Source organism: Pomacea canaliculata, linkage group LG12 (genome assembly GCF_003073045.1).
Source record: "Pomacea canaliculata isolate SZHN2017 linkage group LG12, ASM307304v1, whole genome shotgun sequence".
NCBI lineage: Eukaryota > Metazoa > Mollusca > Gastropoda > Architaenioglossa > Ampullariidae > Pomacea > Pomacea canaliculata.
Genome location: NC_037601.1, coordinates 5,885,667 through 5,913,458, shown reverse-complemented (window position 1 = coordinate 5,913,458; position 27,792 = coordinate 5,885,667). Strand labels below are relative to the sequence as shown.

The 27,792-nt window shown below is 42.8% G+C and overlaps 1 protein-coding gene across 1 annotated transcript; it reads right to left on the bottom strand.

Annotated features, from left to right (window-relative positions):
- Nucleotides 1-817: 817 nt before the first annotated feature.
- LOC112577328 (prostaglandin E2 receptor EP4 subtype-like) lies at nucleotides 818-3,477 on the bottom strand. The gene is made up of 5 exons (XM_025260384.1): nucleotides 3,178-3,477; nucleotides 2,748-2,995; nucleotides 2,101-2,443; nucleotides 1,370-1,568; nucleotides 818-1,118 (listed from the first exon to the last, which is right to left on the bottom strand). The coding sequence occupies exons 1-5, from the start codon at nucleotides 3,475-3,477 to the stop codon at nucleotides 838-840; spliced, it is 1,371 nt and encodes a 456-aa protein (XP_025116169.1). The 3' UTR covers nucleotides 818-837.
- Nucleotides 3,478-27,792: the final 24,315 nt, after the last annotated feature.

The window sequence follows — 27,792 nt, the reverse complement described above, 5'->3', positions numbered from 1 at the left end:
TAATGGTAAGTGGAAAAGTTGTAATGACATCTATAATGTCATATCTGAGGTGATTCGTGATAATCATAGAATCATTAACATATTTGCCATCCTATGTGAAATACTTTGTTATGCTCATCTACAATCTGATGATGTCCTGCTCTAAACTTGAATGTTTGAGATGTTTGAGTCCTGAGCTGGAGACAGTCCGACGACACAACATTACAGTCCATGTGGACCCTCGTGTCGGATGACATGGTCCCAAGCAAGAGAAGTCTGCTTTCCGAGCTTGAGGCTGTCTGACCACGTGACCTTTAGCAGCATACAGATGAATGACGTCATGGTTCCCCAACTGAAAACGGTTTTGAAAAATTACATCATAGTATCCGACTCGACACAGTTTTTCTGGTGACATCATAGTGGCGTAGGAAGATGCTCGGCTTTAGAGAGTGGGATGGGGCGAACTCCATGCTGACAGTGAACGTCGTTCACATTCTTGTCACATCAGTATCTTGTCCCCCTTCCCCTATTCATACGTCACTGCGTTACAGTTTCCATCTTGAGACGGTCTGATGACGTAATCCCAGACGAGTCAGTCCCTTCGCAACATGGGACCATTCGGGACGAGCTCACTGATGACGTCAAATACCCCATTTGCGACACTGTAATGACGTAGTCCAAGATTCGGAGACTGTTCTTTTCACGGTGTGGTCGTCAGTTGATGACGTCCCGATGACGTAATGTTGTGTTACTCTGACGTAGGTCCCTCTTGCACTGTTGCACAACAAGCCCTAGTCTCCTGTAGCATATTCTGACGTCATCAAGGCCTGCGGAAAGTGTCCAACGCCAGGTGTGCGCCTACACGTGGCAGAGTTCATGAGGTAAGTTCCTTGCAGACCTCGTGACGCATGACGGAGGGCTTTGCCGCGGCGGCGAGCAGGTTGTGCCGGGTGGCGGCGTCTGACGTGACTCGTGTAAGGGGGCGCCACTTGGCTGCTGCGTGCTGCTGCTGCTGCTGTCGTCGTTGTTAATCTTGAGCCTCTCTGTGATATCGTCCTGACGCTGACGTGTGCTGGAACTCCGACTCTGGGCGCCGTCCAGTCCTATTCGCTGCCGCATGTCGAAGATTTCTTCCCCGTCTGATACATAAATATATATTTTATATCTGGCTGCTCAGTTAACGAACTTTTCTTTAAATGCTTTGTGGGAATTTTTTTTAACTGGGTCGAGAGGAATAGTTTAAAACTCACTTTCTCTCTCTCTCTCTCACACACAAGCACTTGTATATACACACACATATATATATATGAAAAGGAGAGATGTGGGAGGGGGAGGCAACAAGACCACAAATGTGGATCCACGTGTACTTCCGTGCATCCGCTCCACTCACAGGGTGGCTTGGGGATCAGGGTGCAGGAGATGTAATGGAGCGTAATGCGCGCCAGGTACAGGTACCCGCGTCTGTACGTGGTCTTCATCACGCCGTACACAAACGGGTTCACAGCCACCCCGACGTTTACGATGCGCATGGCCCAGAACTCGAACTCCGCACACACCTGGGACTGGTGAAGACACGCTACATGGGCAGCCTGCAATGTAAACATGTCGTGAAGATAAAAATAGTAAGGTAAACAATATAGACATGTTAACAATACACTAGCAACACACAGATATATCTACATCTTCTAAAGGTTTCATTACAGCTGTACAGGTAGACAATAGAAATATCTAGTTTACAATCTGTCAAATCTTTGCAACATGAGAATGTAGACATTTGTTAGCGATGCACCTGACAAACATAAACGTCTGTTAACACTGCCAAACGTACACAGGTAGACAGGTTAGACATTAGTAATAAATACCAACAGTATACGAGAAGACAGTCCAGAAGTCTGTTAATAACTCACCAGTCTATACCGGAAGTCTGTCTACCTTTACAACATTGTCAGGTTAACAATACAAGTAACTGAGAGATAAAAACGACTTCTGCTAACGAGTGTTTTCACAACAACCTTAACCACACAACGTGCCCTGGTATGTGCCCTCTCAGCCCTCCACTATCTCCTTCACTCGTTACATATAAAATTCACAAGAGATTTCCAAACCAGGCAAAATACTAACGAGATTTGGAAACCACGTGAGCAGAAAAAGGACAGCCACGACCCCCATGATGCATGCAAACTTCCGGTCCATCTCACGTGACGCGGCGTCTCGAAATGGCCGCTTGTGCAGCTCGAAGGCGATGCTGGCGTTACAGGCGACGAGAAGAGCGATGCCGAACAGAAGGAAGGTCCCCTTGATGGCCAGGGTCTCCTGTGCAGAGTCGTTGTATTCAATCGTCAAGTCGTTACGGTCGACGAAAGTATTGTTCACTGTGTCGTTTGTGTGCACGAAGAGAACGGAAGTGACGTAGCGAGGGCTGACTAAGGCGCAGTACCAGCCAGCTTTCAAGGTGACAGGATATCTGATATATTGCAAAAAAGGTACTGTGAGAAAATAGTAATGAGAAATGGGACGAGACAATGTAGAAGGATAGATATTCAAAGGTTGAGATTTGTGTAGAAAATTCTAACAAACATCGGTCACGACTTTTGATCCAAAGGAAAAGAGTTCAAAATGTCTAACCGTTCTGAAACTTAATTAAACCAGGTGACAAGGTAACCAAAACAAACAAACAAACAAACAAACAAAAAACCTCACACAAACAACAACAACAACAAAAAACAACAACAAAGCACTATCCTTAGCTTATTAACAAATGGAGATACCTAAACAGCGGCATGGAGGCGAGCAGCAGACAGAAGAGACCCTCCATGGCGATGAGGAACTTGAGCTTGGAGCTGGTCACGCCCAGCCTCTTGTAGAAGAACGGCTTGGTGATGGCCACCCAGCGCTCCACGTTGATGAGGACGAGGATGGCGAAGGTAGTGTAGATGTACCACGTGGTAGTCACAGCACTGAACTCGCACATCACGCGGCTGCCAAAGTAGCGCCCTCTCACGGCCGAAATGAGAGCCTAAACAAGACCGGGGTATAACTAGACAACGACTTTTATTACTGCTTACTGAGGTTTATCAGTTTGCTATTGAATAAACGCACTCACAAGCACGCAAACAAAACACATCCAAAGGTAGGAAATGATGTTGAGGAGAGGGAGGTCACCTAATAGTAGCCATGAAGCAAAGGTAGGCCACTCACCGGTGTGAAGACGATGACCGCCGTGAGGACGTCGTTGAGCGCCAAGCCGCCCACCAACACGTCGGCCGTGGAGTCGCGGTAGCGCAGCATCTTGCAGACGATGATGTAGGTGAACAGGTTTCCTACATAGCTCACGGGTATGACGACCCCGTAGTACAGCACATTAAACACGACCCCCGAGTCAGTGTGATAGGCAGGGTAAGTAAAGTCTGGACTAGACCGGGCTTCTGACTTACTACCCATCTCGGTGTACGCAGGGTTAGCTAGGTAGAAATGCGGAGTTTCTGCGGTTGCAGCCATCTCGGTATGGTGGAAAAAGGTGATTTAGTGCACTGTACTTAAGTCGCTTTCTTGTGAGAGAATTTTCTTCCAGATCATTCCAGATAATTTCACAGTGCATATAATGACACAAGGTATGAGTATCTTCATGACAAGTATGTTATCCTCAAGTCCACAATGGCGACGTCTACACGCCTCCTCCTCTTGGTGTAAGGGGTGATTGGTACACAGGTGCTCGACCGAAAAGAAATGGTTCCAGTACAAGTTTTCTCTTTCAAGTCCTTTAAAGATCTTTTTGCCGGCATAGACAAGCACTTTTGACCGATTTTTTTTCTCTAATTTTCATGTGAACACTTTGTAGAACTGCCACGTAAACACCTTGGCAAACCTTGACAAACGTTCCTCGTATTCATTTTGTTAAGAAGCACCTTTATGATTTCTCTACACATTTTTTCCACTGCACTTCTCAGATTTCAAAACTGTCCTGATTTGCATGGGAAAGACAAACAAGTTCTGTTTTCGAACGCTCGCCTATGTTTCACTGGATAAGAAAACATAAACACATGTTCTGTTCAGTTGTAGAATTTTCTGAGTTGATTTCCAAACTGGAATGGATTCTCCAAGTATTTGATTCGCCTCTTTTATCTCTGTCTTCGAAGTTTGTCCAGACTCACTGACTCCCGATACTGTCTGCATGTCTCTACAATTTGTGGACCTCAGTTTGGTCTTGTCACGTGCGTCTGAACGTTTTATAGCCGCGGACCTCGTGCTTCGCGAATGATTCCAGCAGCTGCCATGCGACCAGTTGACAGTCGCAGTTGTTTAGGAAGGGAGGGGGGCTCTGATGGTCTATTTTTTTTAAACTTATATAATGCCAGACTCCTTATATAACATTTGAAACTAGGTCAGTACTCTCGCACCACCAGACTAGCTTCGATACTTTCTGTCTTTGATTCTCTCACCTGTCCTTCCAGGCTACACCACTTTCTATTTATTTAAAATTAGTTGCTTCTTGGAGTGTGCTCTGTGCCAGAGAAAAGTTGTCTGAAGTGCTAAAGCTGTGAAGATCTCAGTTTATGAAATTCAGATTGTGTTATACAAAAATTGCGACCATGCCACACCAAACACGTGACCAGAAAACACGTGCCGTGAGAAAAGATCACGAGCCCACAGTTCCTACAGCCACCCGACCAGTTTGGGCAGAAATGGACGGCGTAGTTACATTAGTGGACGCAGACGACAGCCTCGCCATCGATCGTCGACAGCGTCAACCGTTAAAGAGCCAAAGTAATGGACAATGGCGTCAACTCGCCCCCAGGGGCTGACCTCAGCATTTCGCCCCGACCTGTGCGGGTGCGGATCTGTGTAAACACTTTGCTCGAGGGTTCAGCAAGCAGGAACGATGAACTAGGACACGAGGATGAGATGGAATGTGACCTGCAGACCAGACCAGGTCGAGAACCACACTGTCAGTATATTAGGCAACTAGTAAAAGTCCATTAGGAAAAATCACATTAGCACTTGGGCAATGCGTGGAGTGGTCGGTAAAGTTAATGACTTTATGTAAACACACTAAAACATAGTACATCTGGTAAAATCTAGTTCAGCCAGTAGTACTAAGCTCTAGTACATGTGTTAATCTAGTACTAAAGCCTAATATACTGTCGGACAACTGAAAGACTGGATGTGGGGGGAGAGGGAGACCTGTGGTTGGGAGGGATGTCAACGTCTTTGATCACCCATCGATCTTTCATCTTAAGTAATGACACATCGAGAAGTCACATAACAAAGAGCTGACTTGACTAAAATCAATTGCCAAGGCAAAGTCAAACAGGAAGATAGAGGTTGTGTATGTCCACCAGCGACACTGCTGCAACCTGCGCACGCTCAGGGAATGTTGTCTCTGTTGACATTAGCGTCTGCAGCCACAGTTTTTACAAGCTTGTCATGAGCACGTGCACACCGAGTGCTTCCACCACTCCAACCCTTCACGTGACTTGTTGGCCATGTGTCCTTGTTACATGAGAATGATTCACAGAAAGATGAACAAACTCCGTCATGTAGACCTCACCATGTACTTGTCTTCATTTGTGTGACATTTAAATAAGGACGGACGGACACGCATACACACACGCACAGAATGTAGAGCAGTGCTGTTCTCTATTTGTCCCGATATGCAGACAGTAGTTATGAGAGCAGTTATCTCTCTGCTCCCAATTACCTGTGCTTGCGTTTGTTTGTTTGTTTGTTTTTGTTTGTTTGTTTTCTTTCTTTGTTTGCTTTGTTTTGTTGGAGATTTTTGTTTGTTTGTTTTCTGGAGGGAGGGGCTGTCCGAAATGGATATGGCCCGCAGGCCGATAAAGGTTGGGCATCACTGCTGTAAACAGATGTCACATGCCGAGAAAGAACAGCGTGCCTGAGATGAGATGTGAACCCAGGACAACCAACATACACTGTACTGTGTGTGTGTGTGTGTGTTTGTTCGGAGGATGAGTAAGCTTACAACTGGGGTTTATGCACAATGTTTTTCAGCTCTCCCTCTATTTCTTAAAAAAGCAGACGATATCATTTACGAGCGACTACTAACAGTAACAATCCAAGTTTCAGATACAGAACTGGTACCATTGACAAAGTAAACAGAACAACAAAAGGCTAGACAAGGGCAGTCTCGGAACCTTTTGGTCGTTGAGGAGTACGGTCTCAGAGATTGCCCTTACTTCGGGGTTATCTGTCTATGAGAGTAGCGCCCACATGTCCATCACGCTGCTTTTCATCACCAATACTCTCAGGGGTCAGATACACATTCAACAGTTCGATCAACATTAAAAGTACACCGCGCTACACGGATTGGAACTGCTGCTTCTTTAAAAAACACAATAAAAAATTTCTCAAAAATTTTTAGCAAAATAATCTTCTCGTCTATCACGTGCTTTTTAATGCTAAAATCAATCTAACGGCAGCTGTATGTGAACCACTCGACTTTGATACTTCATGAAAATTGCACAACAGCGGTAATGAAGGGTGAGGGTCTGTACCCGACATCTAGCCTGGCAGATGTTAACTGGAAGTGTGGAATCTGGAATCTGGATGAAATGTAGACTTTGTAATTGGTTTCCTGGACCAAACAGAGGGCAGATGCTGGATTAACTTTTAGTCCGGAAATTATCTTTCTGCAAAGACAATGTTACTCTCTTTCCATGATTATCTTTTTTTACCCACAAAGATGGCGCCAGTTTATTCTTTTTTTTTTTCTGCCAACCTCTGCTGGTTTCTTGCTTTTTTCTTCTATTTTTTTTAATCTTACCTCTTTGTACTACTAGATTTTCTTTACTCTTCTATATTTGTCTTTTATTACTTGTCTGCGTAGCTGTTTTTCCTTCCGTTATTCGTATTCTGTTCATGTCTCCTACATGTCTTAATCACCGAGAGCATGCTCCTTAGTGAGCCTGATTGCTTAGTGCCAGCATCCTTAGTGCTATGTCAATCGCGGTATTATTATTATTATCATCATATTATCATTATTACTAACCGGTCATCTTTGTGTACTTAGTATTATACACGTATGTCTGCGAGTGTGCAACAGAGCTCTGTGTACGACAGGGTTGGAGGGGTGAGAAACAGAAAGGGAGAGAATAAATGATTATCAATGAACTTGAGTTTACCGTAGTTACATCCCTTTGTGCCTCTAGGGCAATCACACAACCACCACCTTCCTACAACCACCACCTTTCTGAAAACGAAAACGAAGAGTAGAAGGAAGGAAAAAATGGAGAAAGATAGAGAACAGTCAGAGCTAAATCATAATTAGCTAAATTCACTGATTTCTTGTCCTTCTCTCGCATTCCTCCGGGGAAGTTGTGAAGAGAGTGTAATCCTTTTCCCTGGGGAAACATGGGGAACTCAAGGACAAGCCTTTTGTTTCTAAAATTATAAAGTGGTGTCCAGACCCCACAGATGTTGTTTTATCCCCGGAACCATAGTTATTAAGGGGTGGCAGAGGTGTCTGAGGTAAAATATATGAAGTAGTATCTGCGGGGTCTGGACATCGCTTGTAAACTGGGAAGCAACATGCTTTACCCCGAGTTTCCTATTTTGCCCTGGAAAAACGATTTACTCTCGCTTTATAACTGAGGCACCTGGTGTTTCCTCATCAGCATCGTCGTCGTTTTCATCATCACTTAACCCAGCAGAGGTTAGGTCTAAAAGTTTTCTTCTGACTTGAGCACATAACTATGAGATCTTTTAGCAGTTGAAAGAAAGAGTAATTAGTTTCAGCAAACAGGGTGGAACGTGAGGAGTGACGGCCACCCAGTAAGCAATGCCACATCTCAACAGACCCGAGGGCTGTACCCGGGGTTGTACAGACACGAGAATAATTAGTGCCAGCACCTGTAGCGCCAGGTATTAAATTATCTTCACAGACAGGCGGGACTGAGTCTAAAGCTGCCTAATCTTGCGAGAAAACAAGAACAAAACATCACAGAATGGGAACATTCATCTGACTCAATCTGCTTCCCACCCTCCTCTCTCTCCTGTCCTTCTGCTTAATTTCCTTGTCTCTTCGTCCTTCACACCATCATGTCTTTTCTCACCTCTGTGATTCATTTCCTTCTTCGTCATGAGTCTCGTTCCCGTCCCCACACAATTTGCTGCTTCCCCTTTCCGTCCAGTAAAAATTTACGGAGTAGATATGAGTAAGTGAAGAATTCAATTTGATGATTGCATTGATGAGAAGGTTAAACTGAGATGAAAAATCATGTTTGTCCAATTTTAGGCATTTATTGAGTTATTCGATGAAATATCACCCGTACTAACACTTCACAATTTGTGTTAATTGGAGGTGCGAGTTTAATCATATTGTACTTGTTTTCAATTTCAATATAAATGATTTAGGTTAGTTCTATAAATTTCAATATAAAAATTTTTTGAAATGGAAGTAGATAGAAATTTTTTGGGTGAAAATTTTCGAAAGCTGTATTTTGTTAATAAGTCTATTGCTTCGGAAGTCCTTTCAGACAAGGGCGAACACAGTTCTTCCATGACGTGGATAAAAATAGGAACAAGACATACAACACACAACACACGACAAACACAACAAACAAACACACAACAAACAAACACACAACACACAAGTTGTAAAACCGAAACATTCAGCTCTGGACTAATTATGACATGCTGCAATTACAGAGCTGATATCCTTTTACAATAATGAATTAAATTCCTGTCATTATTTGGTTTCACGATGTACAGACTACACTAACGTCCTCACGGGTGTCCTTTACACAACTCTTATGTTGGAATGTCATAAACAACTGGTTAAAGAATGTTGTTCTCATAAACATTGTGAAGCAGAAAAAGTGGGTGGTATCCTCTAAAACAAAGTGTTTTCTTTCTTTTTCTTGTTTCTGTTGTTTTGAACGTGAGTATTTTCTAATGATTTCAACTCAACCCTTTTATCAGTGGGATAGATACCAAAAGAACTAATACAGACGGATGGAGAAACCAACATACAAATAAAAAGATTAATAAAGATGTGTGGTGCTGATGATACCCAGTATTTTGTAGCCGGTGACTGAGCCTTCACGACTCCTTCCCTGGTTAGTGTACTTGTCTTATTGCCTGTACCTCTAGAAACATTTTTTTAATTGCACTGCATCCGTCTGTGCCACTCCACCCTCGCCGCTACTTCTACTTAAAAAGGTCTGCGACTCTATTAATGGTCCTGCAGGCAGTCCTACAGCTGACACTGGCACAAAATGGTTGAAGAAAAAAAAATCATCGTGGAATTTTGATTTTTGGTCCTGTTTCAACATGGTTTACGTTTGAGGTGTCTGGTGCTGGTCTGTCAGGCTCCAACTCAGCCATTTTCCCGGGTGCTAGCGTATCCCCAGGCAAGAGGAGAGAATGAATGACGGGTAGAGAGCCAACCGTCCGTCCTGCCAGCGCCCCGCGTTACATTAAGAGTAGGGGTGGAGGGTATCGTTAGAAAGCTCAAGGACTTGCAAGCTCCAGAAGTTCCAGAAGCTATTTCAGAGGAAATTGGCTGTTCTGGCCGAAATAGATTAGCCATATAAGTGGTCACTGGAGCTGAATTCATCCTCGAGACAGGAACACGTTGGCGGTTTATTTAACATTACTTATTACAGATGCGATCTTCCGCTCTCCCCTTCCTGCTTTTAAAGATGCCAGGTCTGATGAGCCAGAGGTCCATTTAATTTTTATTCATATTGACTTCAGGAGAAGTGGTGCAGCAGGCTCACTGTTTTCATCTGTTGTAACTCAGTACAATGGCGGAATCACAATATGGAGACAGAAATAACAAAGCCCTTTACTAACCGATGTTTATTAATTTTTCTCATGCCCACAAATTCTGACAGCAAAAGTTCAATATCGTAATTTTCAAAAAAATTAATATTTTAACGAGGATAAAATTCAAATAATTGTATGTTGTTTGATATTCTTTCGCACTAGGATGCATAACGATAATTCCATAATTTTCTAAAAAAGCAATGCCATTGTGGGTGCCTTCAAAACGCTTTCTATGCAAATGAAGAGTGTTTGAGAGCCATGTCCAGGTGTGAAAACATTGGGTTCAAAGCATTTTGCGAGCTAAGCGAATTCTTGGATAACTGGACGGTGGCTTAATGGTCCTACACTGTACACCGGCTAATGAACTACAAAAGTCTCTTTTCCATCCGAGTACCCAAGGATAATTCCGGAGGTTGCTGTAGTCCTACCTCCTGGCTCAAAATCTTTTGAAGAAAATCTTGTTTTGGAACCAAGAACGGTCTGGTGGTCGTTTCTTGCAGAGAGAGAGAGGAAAGGGATGCTCCAAAGAAATTTCGTCTTTTGGTTTGATACTACTACCTGAGTAACAGCAATAAATATCATAGATAAATTGTGATGGAGAAACTTTATCACATCCCGCGACAGTAAAGATATGACTACGAAGAGGCAAACAATATGGGGTGGATCGCCAGTCACAGAGTGGACACCACGTGGTTCAAGTGTCTCTACACTACTACTGCTAATGGAAAGGCTGTAACTCTCTGTAATGCTTCCGTCTTCTGTAGAATATGGAATCGACTACAAAACTACGGTTTAACTTTGTTTCTGAATCTACCCTGGGTAGAAGGCGAAAACACGGAACTGAATGACAGCATGACAGTTATTTGGGGCGTGTGCGTGCATGTCAAAGAAAAGAATAATTTCCTTTAGTCATTTACAGAAATGCTGTTAACACAGATATAATGGTCCGTAGTTTAACATATTTTGTAAACTTGATAAAAGCATACAAACAGGTGATGCTTTATAGGTAATCATCTTAAAAGAGAGCAAGAGACCCGAAACTTCATTGACAAATAACATCAAGTACATTGAGCATAGACACAAAACCATTCGCCAAAGACTGGATGTACACGTATATTAACCAAAGACAAAAAGTAAGTTGTTCAAATACAATATATTACATACAAAATGAAATGTTGACGAAAGATACGAGGTAAGAACAGATACATGGACCAAAGAAAAAATATAGAGACAAAAATTGTGTGGACTAGAATGAGATATTGGCCAAAGACACGAGGTAGGTGCAGATAGTTGAACACGAGATATACAGACAAAGGTAGATGAACTAAAGATATGAGACATTAACCAATGTGTAAATACGTTAACCACAGACACAAGTAGGCGTAGAGGCTTGCTGATAGAGCGGAGAAGTAGCTGGACGGAGGTACACAGAGGGGGGTAATGTGAGAGAGAACAGTGGTTGGCAAGAGAAGGTCGAGGAATCAGGTTACATTGGTATAGTAGGGTAGTCGTGTGAAGGGGGGTTGGAAGTTGGGAATCGGAGGAACAGAGGGGGGAGGGCTGCCAGCCATAAACACCGGCCCCGACACATGGCCAGACCCACGCGTAAACGCCGCCGATGCGCGGCCAGATTCCAGGCTGCGGTCTTGGAGGAGAAAGGCGAGCTGGGGATGGAGACAGCGGCCACACGCGATAAGCTCGGCACATCTGGTGCAATCAGATGTAGCGCCCATTACACTCGGCCTCCGGCGGCACCACGTCTTCCCGTCCTGCCCTCTGGTGGTGCAAAAGGTAAGGGCGGGGCTTCACGCTCTTCGCCCTCGTCACACGGTCCACATCGAACACCAAGACATCATCTTCTCGAAGGTTTGGTCCAAGGATCGCATCTCGCACCTAAAAAGAACCTGACTGCTGAAGATTGTTGAGAATAAATCGTTATGATCGGATTAGAGGCTTTGATATCATTATTTATTAATTATTATTAATATATATTTAGTACACTAAAAAAAACAACACCAAGATGAAACTGAACCAACAATGGTATATACTGGAGAGCGATGTATCTGATTCAATAGACTCAGTAGAAATTTAACTGTTTTTGTCTTCTGTCTGCCATCTTCTGAGCATTCCTGCGCACAGCTGTATAAAGGTTGTCGCACACAGCTGTCTGTGGCGGAGTACGTGTTCAACTGGGCAATCCCATGATGCAGCGCGCGACATCTAGTTCTCATCTTTTATCACGGATACAGAGACCAAGCTCCTGTTACCACAGCTATCAGCAATCCTTCTTGTTGAAGTTTACAACCGCATCCTCGCCACCTCGTAGCTAGATTTCCAGGTCAGTCAAGTACTATTGACATAGTAATAATGAGTATGTTGCCATAGCGACAAAAACGGACAAATCAGAATTCAGTGTCAGTGGATCCTGTCTCGGCTCTGACTCATGTCTTGAAAGTCGTTGGCTGTTTCTCCTACCCTGGGTGATGTGAGTGCAGCATCACACTGTGTCTGATACGAACTTTCTATCGCAAAATGCTAGTCGGATTTACGAATCTAGTGATAGATATTCTAGTCAAGTAAGTGATCCCAAACAGTTTGCTTTAAGACAAAAATAATCTGTGTTTTTAATAATTAAAGTCTGCGCATGCACACAGAGTGCGAGACTAATACTAGAATGAAGTGACTTAAAGGAATCGCATGATGTTTTGTTAAATAACTTTACCATTTTTGACTTTCCGGTTTTTTTTTTTCTTTTACGGTCTTCAAAACTGTTGAAATCCACATTCATACCCTCTTTTAAAAGATGACTGTTAACAATGTATTGTACATACTCTGTTGACAGAGTGAGGATCTCGAAATAACCTTTTCTCGGGAATTCACCAGCATTCTCTGGGATCTGTTGAATTAGAGAGCATAGATAGGGAGAGTATTCACTCTCAGCCGAAAAGGAAAATCTTCCGTTAGAGTTACCTTCCCTTACTTAATGTTAGAGAGCAAGAGAGATAATTAGCGATGTATTTCTTCTCAAATTACTCGCGCTAATTGTATTGTAGTTGAGAGTCATCTGTTACAATGAGGTTGTTACTCACCTTGAATTATAATTACTGTAATGATCATACTGAAAGGTTGAGGTTAATACTTACAAGAATGAATAATCTGAATTTTTACAGCATGCTCATCTCCCTCAGCAGATTTAGGACACTCTCCATCCTTGTTGTTTGTTCCGATTCACCTTGCGTCTTCTTTGTCTTTTCTTACTTGTATGTACGGTAGTTTCTCCTCCCGTCGTTGTTAAGCTGTCCATCTCAAGCGCTGAGAACATGGTCCTTCGTCATCGTGATTATGCGCTATGTAATAATAATAATAATAAACTTTAACGGGGAAAAAATTGGATGAATGCTAGGGTCTACATGTGAGCAAAGCTTCTGATTATGAGCTTGACTCTGTCATGTTTATATTGACATGTAATTTCTTTTACTTCTAGTATCATATTCATGAATACAAATTTTTGCAATAAATGCAAACCTGTGCACATGTATTTGCTGTTTGACATCATATAAAGCACATCCTTTTTAAAAATATAGTCGCGGTCACACAACGACAAGCCTACGACAACAGTCACCTGTCACGTGAACTCAACCCTCACAAACTCATCTCAGCCATTTCCATGAACAAATAACATACAACCTGTTCTTATTAAAGTCTTTTAAGTATCACACCCACCTAAACATTCATTGCAATAATGGACACTGCCAGCAACAACTTTGTTTAGGGATGGAGGCAACCATCCAGTTACCAAGGGACGCAACTGCGTCAGTACTTTGTTGAAGCAGGCAGACGGAGGGGAGTGAACTCTTTCATTGTCTGTTCTCTGGCTGAAGGATGTCAGGACTTGTACACTCTTACATGTTTTCGTCCAGTTTCTTTTCTGTCGATCTCAAACTAAGTATTTTTGTTGAGACTTGCTTTGTGTAAACACTTCATGTCGTCTCTCTGGAGACCAAAAAAGAAAAACTTATTTATTTAATAATGCATTAATGAATATTCATGGTGTTGTGAAGGCCTTCTCTTTGTCGGAATGATTACCCTTCATAGTAGCTCGGCTTCCAGTCGCAACAAGAAAATCATGTATAGGTCTACATCTTTCCTTTGCGAACGCATTTCTTCGGCTGTCAAAGTTGTACCAACTTCTTTTGGTTGCCTTTCAAATGAAAACTAGGGAAAGGTTGTGGCAGAAACACTGTGGGAGCGGATAGGGGTAGGAATGATATAATTAATGCGATAAGAACTTCTGGGAAAAGATTTCAGTTTTATACCTACTGCACATTTAATGTTGTGATAATTTCTTCCATATCCCATATTTCTTCCTTCCTTTCTGAATGCTGTTTTATATATATACACAAGTCATGGTCGCATTAACCGTGTTTACTTTCTCTAACATGTCTTAACTGTCGGAGTTTTTCTCTCATGTCGTTTGTTTTAATTTTTCCCCCATAAAAATTAGAGAAAGTTTACACTTTTATGTTTTTGGCTATGTCCTAATATTTTTGAAGAAATTTTTTTTTAATTTTTATGTCAAACCCTGTAAAAATCAAGATTGCAAAGTAGTTTTTGCAGCACACAGTCGTGGTGGTGGTTCACTGTCTGGGTCGTTGTCGTTTCACAAGATGGGGTGTGAGGCCTGCTTTCACCATGAGCATCGTGCACCCTGTTAGCGCCTTCCTAGCGCCGCTTTCTTTGCTTAACCTCGACAGGCTGGGGTCAAGGGGAGTCGGGGTAGACTCAGTGGTGAAAAACCTGCTGGAAAAACATTCACTAAACTGAAACGTTTAGGCGATGGAGGGGGTAAATCTTGCCTTATTGTCTTTGCATGTTCAGAAATTGCAGCCTCCCTGACTCCCCCTCCTTCTATACCTGCCTCTTCCCCTCCGCACCAAACCCCGCCCCCTGTCAGCACCGAACACACACACATACAAGATGTAGCACAACTTAAATGTGATCGGTGGACTATTCTTACCATCCACTGTCAGGCGGAGTCACTCATGGCGGAAGTGACGTGTTTACTATACAATGTCATGGGAGACAACCTGCCGATACTCTGCCCCTGACTACAGGGCTACAGGCAAGTTGTCAGGTCACAGTAGCTCGCTGCCACTGACCTCGCGTACCCGACCAGCCAGCCGGAAGACTTCAGCCCTCATGTTTGGATCATCCTCCTCGTCCTCTTCATCATCGTTAACATCGTCTCTGGAACACACTGGAAGTGTGTCCGGATGCAGACATACGCGCAGCACATGTGAGATTTACTCGTGTGAGATTAATGTGAGAACATTTGCCGGTTGCCGCTGAGAGTTACAGCCCGTGGACCACCAGATACCCGGGGTGACGGTAGACGGCAATGACAGAGCGAGGCGGCGAAATCGTCGGACGAGCGCTGGGTGGAGACCAGACAACATCGCTCAGGAACACTTCAAGTCGCAGGCGACTCTTCTCTCTCTCCTGTCACACGCACGAGCGCGCATGCACACATCTCAGAACATTTTTCGGAGCCTGGGCTAACCTATCAGCTGTCGCCCTCCAGCCATCCCCTCCCCACCTCCACTCGTGCAGTTCGTGGCCCTCGCCGCCAGCCTGCTCCCACCCTGCGGCCCTGCGCTGTGTATGTCATCGGTGCTGTACATCACAGGGGATGGGGATTGGGAAGGGGGAAGGGTGGACTGCCTCACGACACCAGGGACCAGCACCGGTGTCCACGAGCTTTTAGAACAGACCGAGTCTGAGGGCCGCCATCAGGTTGAGTCAGAAAATACTGGTACAGGGTGTGACGTTCGTTCGGGGGGGACTGGTGTGACGTTCAGTCAAGAAGTGTTGTAAAGTTGGCAAAGTAAGGATGCTCGTCCCAGTATTAGGAATGAGACAATTCTAAATGACGAGCCCTCATCAACTTTTCTCGTTGTAACCACATTCATCAGTAGAGGACAACACAGACCCAAGAACATGGCTGCAACACTGACTTCCAGCTGAAAGGTCCCACGAAGCATTTTGCTGCAGACCTTATCAAGAAATCTCAGAATAATTATGGTTCTCTTTCGTCTGACATTAAAAATAATGATGGCTGACATGAAATGTGTCCTATTTCCAGACGGGGGCTGGGTTACATGTGAGCTCAAGTTTTCAGGAATATTGTCAGATGTTGTGCATGCGAAGTCTTGGAAACTAAAGGTCATCAGTCTCGTCGACTTTTCAGACTAAATTTAGCGGTTGACATGCACTCGACACTCAACAGCGATTTTGTAAGAAATTTCATGCAACCAGCATTCTTTCACTTCCCAAACACTTTCTCATTGTGACAGATGACCACGCCGAAAGTTTTCCGATCTTAAAAACCTTCCTTGTAACCACCATCATTTGAAAGACATATTTTTGTCTATCACCACCTTATCTTCCTCTACTTTGAAGACAGATCAAAATGAGAAACACTTTTTTCTAAGCTCGAGTTTTGTGTAACGCATTTATCTCGCACGTGCGTTGGTGTATGTTCGTGGACCGGTGAGTTCCCAGGAGGACCTGAGTTTGTGAGGGCCAAGCATGCCCGGTCACCGGCAGAGAAAGATAGGGGGGAGAAGGGGGTGTAGGGAGGGTGTTATTAATTAACCGGGGCCCGACTTTCTGCCACCACCGCTTGGTGAGGCCGGGCCCGAGTAAACAAGTGGAGACCACACAGACCTCCCGTAACAACCCTGGTGCCAGTGAGAAAGCAGCCGTTGACTTGCATGCATTCACTTCGGGAAAATCTTTCTATTTTTATGAAAAAGCAGTTTTTCCTATCAAAAGGAAAATAATCAGATTTTGACTGATCAGGAAACGAGCATTTTTAATAATTTTCTAAGCATGGAGGTGAATCGTGATCTTAGTTGTTGTCTAAACAAAGGATCGACAAAGGACACTGGAAGGTTCCATCGTCTTCTTGCTACAGTAATGAGAGAATATTGAGAAAATTCGAGATTGATAATGGAGTTTGGAGTTCTGTCTGATATTGTTCTGTCTCTAGTCTGCTTGATGTGGACAAGAGAACATGGAGCTCTGTTCAAAATTCACAACAGAAAGTGGAGTTCTGCATGTAACTGATAAGAGAATATAAAGTTCTGAATATATTTAACAAACAAAATATGAATTGTAAGTAAAAATGAGACACGATGGAATTTGACATGAAGCAGAGCTTTTGTGAAAGTGAAACAAATGATCTGGCTGTCCTCCGGTAAACGGTACATGTATGGAATGAGAGAAAGAAAAAACAAAGCTTTGTGTTTATTTGTATTTTGACATCGCATCAACTTTAAATATTTTCTTAGATTATAGGTTTAATATTGTGTGACTATTAAACCTTCCATGAAGCAATAGCTTCTGTCGTCAACAACAACAACAACAACAAAAACAACAACAACAAAAGGATTCATTTCACTAGTTTTTGCGTTTAACTGCCCAAAATGTTGCTTATAAGCTTTAGTTGTGAAATTTTGAAAGAAGTTCTTAGTATTAAACAATACAGGAGTTATGCAAAATATGTTCTTAGTTTTATCTGTACATGTTGAGAACTACAGACATTTTGAACTCCAGTGAGTAAATCGTTGATCACGGAGCTCGCTGCTTGTCCTCTTCTGTTCCAGAACTGTTGTAGAAAATGGGTTTTGTAGGATTCTTCAAGAAATTGCTGTCAGTTACTAATGTTTTAGTCCCTTGAGAGAAGCAGTAACACGTACCATTAACCATAAAAAGATGGAAAAAATGCTGTATGGTCTGATTTCAATGTAGGGAATTTATTTTAAAATAAAATAATACTAAAGGGACATGGATTACAAAGTATATAATACACAGTGTTATCACTTCCTAAGTAAAGTTTCTGTTGTAATCTTTTTTATACACAAAAATTCTCTAAACTTTAATTGACTTAGTCTGCCCTACAATGAAACCTTCTCTCATGAAAACTTGTGTCTGCTGTTTGGTGTCTGAGAGAATCGTGCATGGAATAGTTGATGATGAAAGATGATAAACGAGTTGACGATTAGGTGGACACACTTCTACTAACTGCGTTGTGCCTACAAAATAAACAATCAAAATATAAGAGGTCTACCTACAAGTGTTCAGTATCACATGCCTCACAAAATATTCCACATTTTTTCCCCCAGTTTTGTGCTCGCGCGAGCCTCGGCAAAAAGAATGTAAACAAAGTTGTGAGAAGGTAAGAGTAGGTGGAGCGCATCTCGGAATTCTTCCCTTGTTCTGAGGATTTACTCAAAACATTTCACAAAAGTATCCCTGCGATTATACAAAAAATACACTGAACAAGACTTTGTATTTTAGTTTACAAATTGATATCGCCTAGTTGATGACATACTTGATGTACATAGAATCAGGGTGAAAATTAGTCTGCACTTAAAAAATAAAGACAAATTAGGTAAATATTAAAATGAAAAATTTTAAATAAAAAATTTTATACGAATATGTACGGGTGTTTATATGTATAAATTGTTTATCATCAAATGTGAATAATGTTGTTTGTGTCATTGCATTTATATTTTGATGTACCGGATAAAAATCAAAATTATTATTGTTGTTACCATCCATATAACCAATTAAAATAAGTTTTAATTTCGGACAATGATTTATTGGAATAAAAGTAAGTAAAATAATTTACAATAATCGGTATCATTGAAACCAGTATCTCATTTTCTTTTATTTAAAGTAGCTACCAACTGTAGAGATTAAATGATTACATATTTTGACAGATTTATTTGAATATTTATGCTCTTCAATTACAGAAGACAGGGGGAGAGGAGTTTGGAAAAATTAAATGAGACTTCTCTCATCTGTGTAATTGAAGTAGGTACTACACATTCCACAATTACTTTGTTCATTCCCCTTTCATTAAGAAAGCTTATACAAAGCTTGTACTGTGTCAACATACGGCTATGAGACAGTTGACAGACTAAATGACCAGTCATAAATTATACATGCATACATACATTTATTTAAGACAATCGAATGTTGTTAATATTTTTATTTTTATTTATTTATTTATTTTATTAGAAACGATTTGGTAAGACAGATGTGTCAGAGATGTGTCAAAGATGTGTTCAGCGTTTTTCACAAGTTGGTGGAGGCTGATGCTACTAACACTGAAAGAGTTTTGTTTTCTTAATCTGTATCATTTATTTACACATTATTACACAACTGCAACCCGCTGCCATGGTTTTTCAATTTCATATTTAAAATTAAAAATTATACAGTAGTTCCTTCTGGGTGTGGGTGGCTGTGTGTTGATCAACAAGTCGTATAGAAGGACATCATCACCATCATCGTCGTCGTCATCATCACCATCGTCGTCGTCATCATCACCATCACCATCATCGTCGTCGTCGTCGTCGTCGTCATCATCATCATCATCATCGTGGTGCACCATAGATGATAGAAACAAGAATGACTTTAGTCATTGATGCAACAGAACAAGAATGACTTTAGTCATTGATGCAACAGAACATGGATGACAAGTCATTATGGTAGACGATGCTACAATAGTGATTTCTGTAGTCATTTGCATCTAAACATAGGTCGTGTCAGCGTCGGCTTGTTAATGAATTTCAGCAAGTATGTGTTGGGAGCGTGTCTGCAGGTTGTAGAGACTTCCAACAATGCTTACCAGAGAGGATGGGGGAGAAGAAAATATAAAAATCCAATAAACAGGCGTCACATAGCGTCATGTGCGAGGCCTCGAGCCGAGATGAGAAATGAACCTGACACCTCCAAATCTTCACGGCAGTGGTAACAATGTTGGGCTACTGCACCACCGGACCGCCCTCACAGGTGAGATTCCTCCTCCCCACCACCACCACCACCACTCAGCCAAAATGGCTGCGAATGGTGAAATTTAGTTTGGAGGCATTATCTCCCCCTTTTGATGTGGTAGAATGTTTATTGAAACAAGATTTTTTGAAGAGTAATTAAGATATAGTCGATACATGGTTTTTATCACCTGCATAGACACACATACAAGCACACTAGAATAAGCACTTACATGCACACACAAAAGAAAGCACGCAGTCGCACACGCATAAACAGACGCGCGCGCACGCAGACAAACACCTGGCAGCGCACTTCACTTGCAGACTACCAGGAGATGAAGTGGAGGAGAAGGAGGAGGTGAGAGCGATTCCCACCATTTTGTATCTGACCTCAGTGCCACAGCTCCAGCCAGCGGCAGGAGGCGATGACAGACTGGTCACGTTTGCCAGTCCTCACTTCCGCTCTCCTCCAGCGCAGCTTCCGGAAAGCCACCATCTGCCTTTTGTTCTTTTATCACATCGGTGCTAAAAATGTCTCGAGCAAGAGACAGAAGGGATTATTCCCCTCGCTCTGTTGTTTACATTTAAATGAATTTTCTTTGATTCATTGATAGCAGTTTAAAAAAAATAAAACTAATTTCGCTCAGTCTCAAGATAAATTACAGATAAGAACATCATTAAAGGTGATTGCATTGCGGATAATGATCTACAAGGTTTTAATTTGTTGTAAAAAGATTGAGCATCACTTAACCACTTGAATGTTTTTAATCGAACTTAATTGTTCTACTGTAAGTAAACAAGTTAATAGAAATATTGAAATAATTTAAATGTAATTTAATAATAACAGTTGATATTTTTTATTTACCAGACTTTTATTTATCATGTAGTTTCTATCTCTTGTAACGATTAATAATCAGAGTCGCAACATTCACATTCAATTGATTTACATGTTTTACTTTCCATTTAATGTTTTGTTATAACAACGCTCAGAAAATGTGTTAAACGATTTATTTAAATTCGAGACAGAGTAACGATAGCAATTTTGGAAAAATTATGTCAAAATGATTTGGAGTATGTTTTTCTTTGTCTACAACATGGCTGAGAGTGAACGAGGGTCCTCGGAATCTTGAGAGAGAGAGGGTAACAAATCAACATGTCTGGAACATCTCTTTTTGGCATGTAGCTGCAGTTTTACCTCTACCCAGACCGAGCTCAACATCCTTCCATCTTCGCGGACTTGGACCATCACCTCCGCCTACACCCTCCCCTCACCTTTACCTGTCATCTGTCAGCGAGGGGCCGTGTATCATCGCCTGCTGTACCGTGTCCCTCTCTCGCACTCACCCCTCCATCCTCACCCTCCACCCTCCCACCCCACCCCTCAAGCGACTGACGACAGCCACCTGCTGATGAACCCACCCGACCACGTAATTACATTTTAGCAAACTGAGTTCCGCCGCCGCAGGTCCGGTGGTGTATCAACCGTTGGATCTGGTTGATAAGTGTCTAGATATACTTTCACATTTTACATTGCGGGGACAGAAAGCCCACACACATTTCCTCTCTATTTTGCGCTCATTAACTCAGCTTATCAACCATTCCCATTTTTTCTCGTTTACTCGGTGTGAATCTCGCGCACCTGCGCGTCTCTCGTGTTCACAATGGCGCACGCACGCATGCGCACTCGAGCATGCAGACACAAACTTGAAGAAAGTAGTTTCATTCCTTTGACAGTAGGTTTCAAGACAAATGCTCAGTAAAGGGCTCAAGAGAGTGTGATTAGGTAATCAAGACCAGGTTTCAGGTGTACAAATCTTGACTACCTTCTCTCTGTCTGCATATGACGTCACCTGGACGTTTGGCACGTCACGACCACTCATACTCATTGAGGAAAGTAATACCTTTGCAGTGAACTAAAGCTCACTCATTTCGAAAACAAAATTTACACGCTTTGTTTACACATTCTTTCTTTACCTTTACAACATCATTGCCGTCAGTCTGTCACGTGGTCTACGACAGTCCATCTGAGATTTAAGAATCCAGCCATCGAGTGCGTTATGTTCAATTGTTTCTGTGTGTCGAGGGCTTTATATTGTTTCTCTGTCACGTGATTTCTGACATAGTCCTTTGTGGATCATTGTTCACTCTGTGTCTTCAGGAAGTCAGATGCCTGAGCCTGATTGTCCACAGGTGAGAGCGTGTGACGCATCACCTGCAGACCACAGGTGTGACTAACGGAAGTCTTGCCCTCGTACCGTGACGTGTACCCGGCTGTGACGTTGCCAGCAGCATGTAACGTCTCAGCTGCAGTTGCTGCATCACATGCTCCATTGTTCAGGCAGCACACGACACACATTCACCCAACGATTTCCACTCCGAGCCACAAAGGCCGGCTGACAGTGTACACTGCCTTCAAAATATTTGAAGCGGAGGGTAAACGAACACAGGCAAGGGTTTGCAAGCAAGGAAATGCGCTTTTAAACAGTTTGGACGAAACGTTCCCGATCATCGTTTGATAGAACGGGTGTTAGTTTTACCTCCGCCTCGGGGGGAAGATGCTGTTTGTCGCAGACTTAAAGGGATGAAGGTGGGACTCGGAACCTCGCGCTTCCTCCATTAGCGGAGGAATTAGGTGTGTGAGATTGGTGTTTGTTGTGATGAGACTTTATCTCACCTCCCTCAATCCCTTCGGGGTAGCTAACAGGTAGAAAAGTGTTTCTTCTCTTGTGCGTGTGTGTTCGTGCGCGCGTACTTGTATTTTGCATGGGCAAAGGTTTGGAATATTTTCATGAGTTTTACATTGAGGACAATAAGTTAATAAATATTCTCAAATGAATGCTTTACAGGTGACAGTAATAAATATAATATTCATATAACTTGAGATGGGGCAAATGTTCAGATTTTTAGGCAGATTTCCCATCAAGTGCCCTTACAAGGCCCGAGATATCTACCCGCTTCAGATACCCCCATGTTGCCCACCCGAGTAACCTTAACATCACATGCTACTTCACATTCTAGCAATGAGCAGTTTTCAAGCAGTAGAGAGACACATCTCCTCTCTTGTTTAGTCTGTCTGTCTCTCTGTGTTTTTGTTGTATCAGGAGACAAACATCCTTGCTGCTGACGTGGACCTGACTTCCGACAGTACTTCTGGCTTTTGACTGTTGCATTGTGGTCAGCAGAGCGTGTTACTGGTCATCTGCACTCCCCCCCTGTAATGTTTGAATGTAGTATTCTGTGTGTGCGTGTGTGAGAGTGTGTTTGTATGTGTGTGTGTATGTGCGTGCGTGCAGTTGCATATGTGTATTGTTTAGAATGCTGAAGAAACTGTTTGGACGTGTGGTTGCTGTGCAGCAGCTGCAGTCAGACTGATCGAGTTTATACTCACCTGGGTATCGCGTCATTCACTCACAAAATTCCGGAAAACTGAGATCCGTCCATCTGCCCATCCATAAATAAATAGTCTATGTTCTAAAGAAAACTGACTGAGGACAACTCCCTCGACTCGGCACCCACCATCATCTCAAAGGCTGGGCGTTGGCGGCCAGGTCGCGATGACCTCTCACCGCGTGACGTCACGAGGACCCCAGAGAGTGAGAAGCCGACATCGAGAGACAGAGAGAGAGAAGGTCGTGTGCTATGCCTACGGCTACACTGCTGCTGATGATGATGATGTTGCTGCTGCTGCATCTGCTGCGAGATCAGCTTGGGCAGCCCCTGACGGAACGCTTCGCTAACATTTCTGGAACTGTGTTAGTAAACCATTCGTGTTGAAATAAACTCGTCCTGCCATTCTTGCAATCCACGGCTTGTTGGCCCAAAGGCAAGGGACCGGCTTCTTCGTCGAGGTCTTGTATCTCTTTCCGAGAGGCGGCGTGTAAATCTTGATAATGCTGCTTTGAGAAGGCGGTGTTTTGTCAACACACCATCCCACGACAAGGTCTGGGTCTATCTTTGGTGTGATTATTGCGTTTTCACCGTTTTGTAAATACCCGGGGTCAATATTGACATGAGAACGACGACTTCTTGTCATCGCCTGCCTCTGATGGACTGAAAAAAGCAAGGGGAAGCGACCACTGCCGGACTACAGAAATGTAAGCTACCCAGAGCTTTAAACAAACTTTTCAAAGGAACAATTTTCACGATTTTCTGCAAGGCAAAGGTATATTAAAACTCAAACCCTAATTCTTTGAATGGAGCTTCTAAACTGATTTTTATTTAGTGAGACATAGTAGAAACATTGTCTACGTAGTATAAGAGCCCGGATGTCGAGACTGTTATTCATGATTTGGTTTGACGAGTACATCCATGGAGCAGGCATTACCAAGTCGGAGGATGTACTGATGACGATGTAAAAGATGGGCGCTTGGCAGTGTCGATGTATTCCTCGTCCTCATCAGCCGTTGCAACAATTAAATTGCAAACTGCTCCATCTGTAAAGGTTTACAGAAGTCTCGAAAAGAAACATCAGTCAAGGGGCTACTAAGATCATGCTCATCTATTTATTCGTTTTGTCCCGACCCATGACCTCCAGGTCCTCTCTGCCACTCATTAATCCTGTCAGTCTGGGTCAACAATTCCAGAGTGGTCAGATAGGCCTTGATTTATAAGGCTACGAAGTGTTGATGCTGCTGGACCCGTAAAACTCCTGACAGGGGCTGACACTGATTAGTAATGCGAATGAAACCACAAAATTGTAGAAGGGCTGTAGCCCACCACAGGAAGCAAAGGTAGACCTGTCGATGCCTTTCCCTGATTCCAGAAGAACTCGTTTGACCCGCCTGTCAGCAGTTACAAACGTTTGCCCAAACCATTCAGTTGTAGTGAGTGTAGCTCAAGCGACATCGAAGAAGAGGGAAAACACCCTGAAGTGTTGAAATAACATTTAACACGACAGTCACACACCGACTGCATGTTAAAGGGAAATAAAAGGTCAGAAAGGTCAGATGAAGATGACAATAGATGGTGATCACAGTTCCCGTGACCAATGGTCCATGACCAACGAAGTGTGGCCGCTTCTTAAACGTGTTGTCACGGACTGGACATGTTCTGTGTTTACAGGCTTTCATCTTGTTAACACGAGGGAGTTATCTGTTGGGAATGTGTTTATCTCGTGGGAAACTCAACTCGGTTATTTTCAAAAACGTGAAGGTCGACATTCCACACAGAGGAGTTGGTGTATATTATCTGAAATAGGAGAGGTAGTACAGTTTATCAAAGAAGAATAATTTATGACAGCAGATTTCCTCAGGTGACATCACACGGCGATCTTCGCCTCCTGACAGAAATACTTTTAATGGAAAAGTTAAGCCAAACTATCCGAGTGACTTTTTATGTATAATTTATTCTCATCATAACTCTTCTTTCCTTTTTTACAAGTTAAAGTCTTTCATAATGAAAATTCGCTCTTTTCGTAGAAGTTTTACTTCTGTGTGTTCGAGTCTTGTAATGCGAAAAATTAATTAAATTATAAATGCAAAAAATTGGAAACCTGCTATTTTTTTTTAAAAAACTTTAGAAGAATTCGATTTTCAAATATTTTAAAGTGTTATATAAAATGTTTTATGAAACAAACTATTCTTTATAAAAATGTTGGTAGTCATCATACCTATTAAAGAGAAAACGTGTTTTAATATAATAAAAATGAACAAAATAAACGAAATTTGTTCAGGAAATTTAGTTTCCTATTTCTTTCCCATTTTTAAATCCTATAAACGCTATTAGACAGGGTTGGATGTGGAGAGTGGGCAAACGCTGGCCAGTTGAGGTGTAGTAACAGGATGAAAACACCACAAAGAAAGGAAAGAACAGGTACAAGGCTGCTGTTTTGAACAAATTCTTTACCTGAAAGAAATTCTAGAAGCCGCTACAGAGGGACAGAGTTGCGGGTCTTGCTGTTACACTGTGTATGTTTTTCTTGACCTCTGGCAGGTCACATTGTTTCTCAGTGTTTGTCGCAGTTTCCTCGAGAAATAAATCTTTTCTCTTGGTTCCCTCTGTCTAAAACACTTCTCAGCCCCCTGCCAGCCTGAAACATTCTTTTTTCTTTGTTTTCACGGACGATGCCGTTCACTGCGGTGTTCATGTTCAGTCAACTTCTCTATCATCTACTCCCCGACTCATCTCCAACCCCCCAACCCCCCTGCAGTTGTGTATAAAACCAGAAAATGTTCTTCTATTCTGGTCTCAATATCGACTGTATGTTTGCCTACATTTCCATGTCGAAGCCTTTGACTTGCAGACCTGACTTTAATTTTCTAAACCCGGTTTTCTTGGCAGCGAAAGTTTCTTGTGTGGGAAGCAGTCGTAGCCTGGCAAAGAGATTGCAATCTGCAAGTCCGCCGACATCTTCATTGTAAATGTCGCTTGTCTACCATATGTCGTCTGCTAAGCCTGACGTCAGAAAAACGGTGTGTATTTGTTTAAACGATAATGTACGGCGCACCGGGTGGGGCCGGGTGGGGTGGGACTGGGGGGACACGTGACTCGCGTATCAGCCAAAGCATGTGTAGAGGCTACCCATCCCCCCCTTTGCCCCGGAGCTGCACACACAACTGCTCGCCATCTTTGCACATGCTGCAGATTCAACAGATTGCCAGCCACTATATAACTGTGGGCGTCGCCCCCTGAAGGGCTACACAAGTAGCAGTTGTGTCAGCAGTAAACACCGCCCATGTATGCGGTCAACCAAAGTGGCTGAGAAAAAGAGAGAGGAGGAGGAAGAAAGGAGAAAAAAGAAAGAAAGAAAGATGGGAGGCAGCGCGTGCGCAATGTGTTTGTGAGTGTGTGTGTGTTTCAAGTTTCTTAAAGAATACTTCATTGTATGAAAAACGACAATACCACCCATAAACTACTTCTGCCACCATCACCGTTACAAAAAAAAAAATCAAATTATTTTGCGATGGAAAGGGAATCCGAGGGCTTGTGTACCGCTCAGCGCAGCATCACGTGACGAGATAGACCGAGGGCGGACAAAGTTGTCCTGACGTCAAGTTGTCGGCGCGTGTGACGCAGTCTTCACTTTTCTGATTCTTAATCAGATTCCGAAAGTCGAAGACCAAACTGTTTGTCTTCAACAAGCTGGGTGGCGGGGGGACTCTGTGTAGGAAGGGGACGGGAGTCGAGGAGAAGGGGAGGACAAGGGGGGATGAAGAAACAATGCTGCGATGTGCACTCAGCGACCCGGCCTCGTCCTGACCCCTCGCCTGCTGTGTCTGAAGAACTCGCGACCGGATGACGCACTCTTCCGAGCGACTTCCAAGCTGCGAGGACATTGAAGTCACATTGTCTTGAAGGATGGAGCGATGTAACGATGGCATGCGTTAGTGTGCAGGTGTGTGTGTTCTGTTCCCTGTCTCTGTTGTATGTTCTTTGATGTTCAGGACAATGTTTTGCTTGGCTGACCCTCCACAGTCACGGTCCCTTGCCTTTGTTTTTATTTGTCCAAGATTTTTTTTTTTTTGCAGAAAACATTAAGTAATGACTGCCTTTATGTATGCTAATGTGTTACATGTTTGATGTCTTGATAGTTACATTGTTACGATATCTGTAAAGGTTTCTTGTTTCAATTTCGAGCTGAGTGCTACTGCATTCTTGTAACGGTTACTTCTTTGAAGACCGTAGGTCTGTGTTGTTATTTAAATATCTAGAGGAATAAATAAGCTGATCTCTTGTTTCTAAAATTTCCCTTATATGCAGCTAAGTAGTAACAACAGATCATGGTGGACAATCTCAGCAACAGAAACCGATTAAAAGACAATATTTTAACAGGATATCTGCGATGAGGAGAGGATTAGTCTTCCTAATCTGGAAATTATCCTCGTTAAATGATGAATTAGATGTTTTACTCATTTCTCAATCGAGTGTTTTGGTCACTTTGTTACAGTAGAGTAACCCTGCTTTATACAAGACATATTTTTCTTCACCCAAGTTTCCAGGTCGACACATTCTCAGAGAAGAATATTTACAGACCGACAAAACATTAACCAAGTATACTCAGATGCTGACCTTTGTTATCTGTCCTCGTCGGACTAATTCTAACCTCGTCATTATCGTCGTCGATGTCGAGATCGACATCATGAAACATGTAATGCGATTTCATGTTATCTCAGATGAATGTGTGCATGGGGGGAGAGAGAAATTAAATGATTTCACCCTTCCTGCCCCAAACCTCACGTTCGTGTGCAAT

Bases quoted from the DNA above. Each gene is read 5' to 3' on its own strand.
- LOC112577328 (XM_025260384.1), bottom strand. From the start codon at position 3,477: ATGGCTGCAACCGCAGAAACTCCGCATTTCTACCTAGCTAACCCTGCG. The intron at 2,996-3,177 runs GTGAGTGGCCTA...GGTCTTGTTTAG, and splicing joins CGGTCATCGTCTTCACACCG to GCTCTCATTTCGGCCGTGAG. The intron at 1,569-2,100 runs GTTAGTATTTTG...TTTACATTGCAG, and splicing joins TCACGTGGTTTCCAAATCTC to GCTGCCCATGTAGCGTGTCT.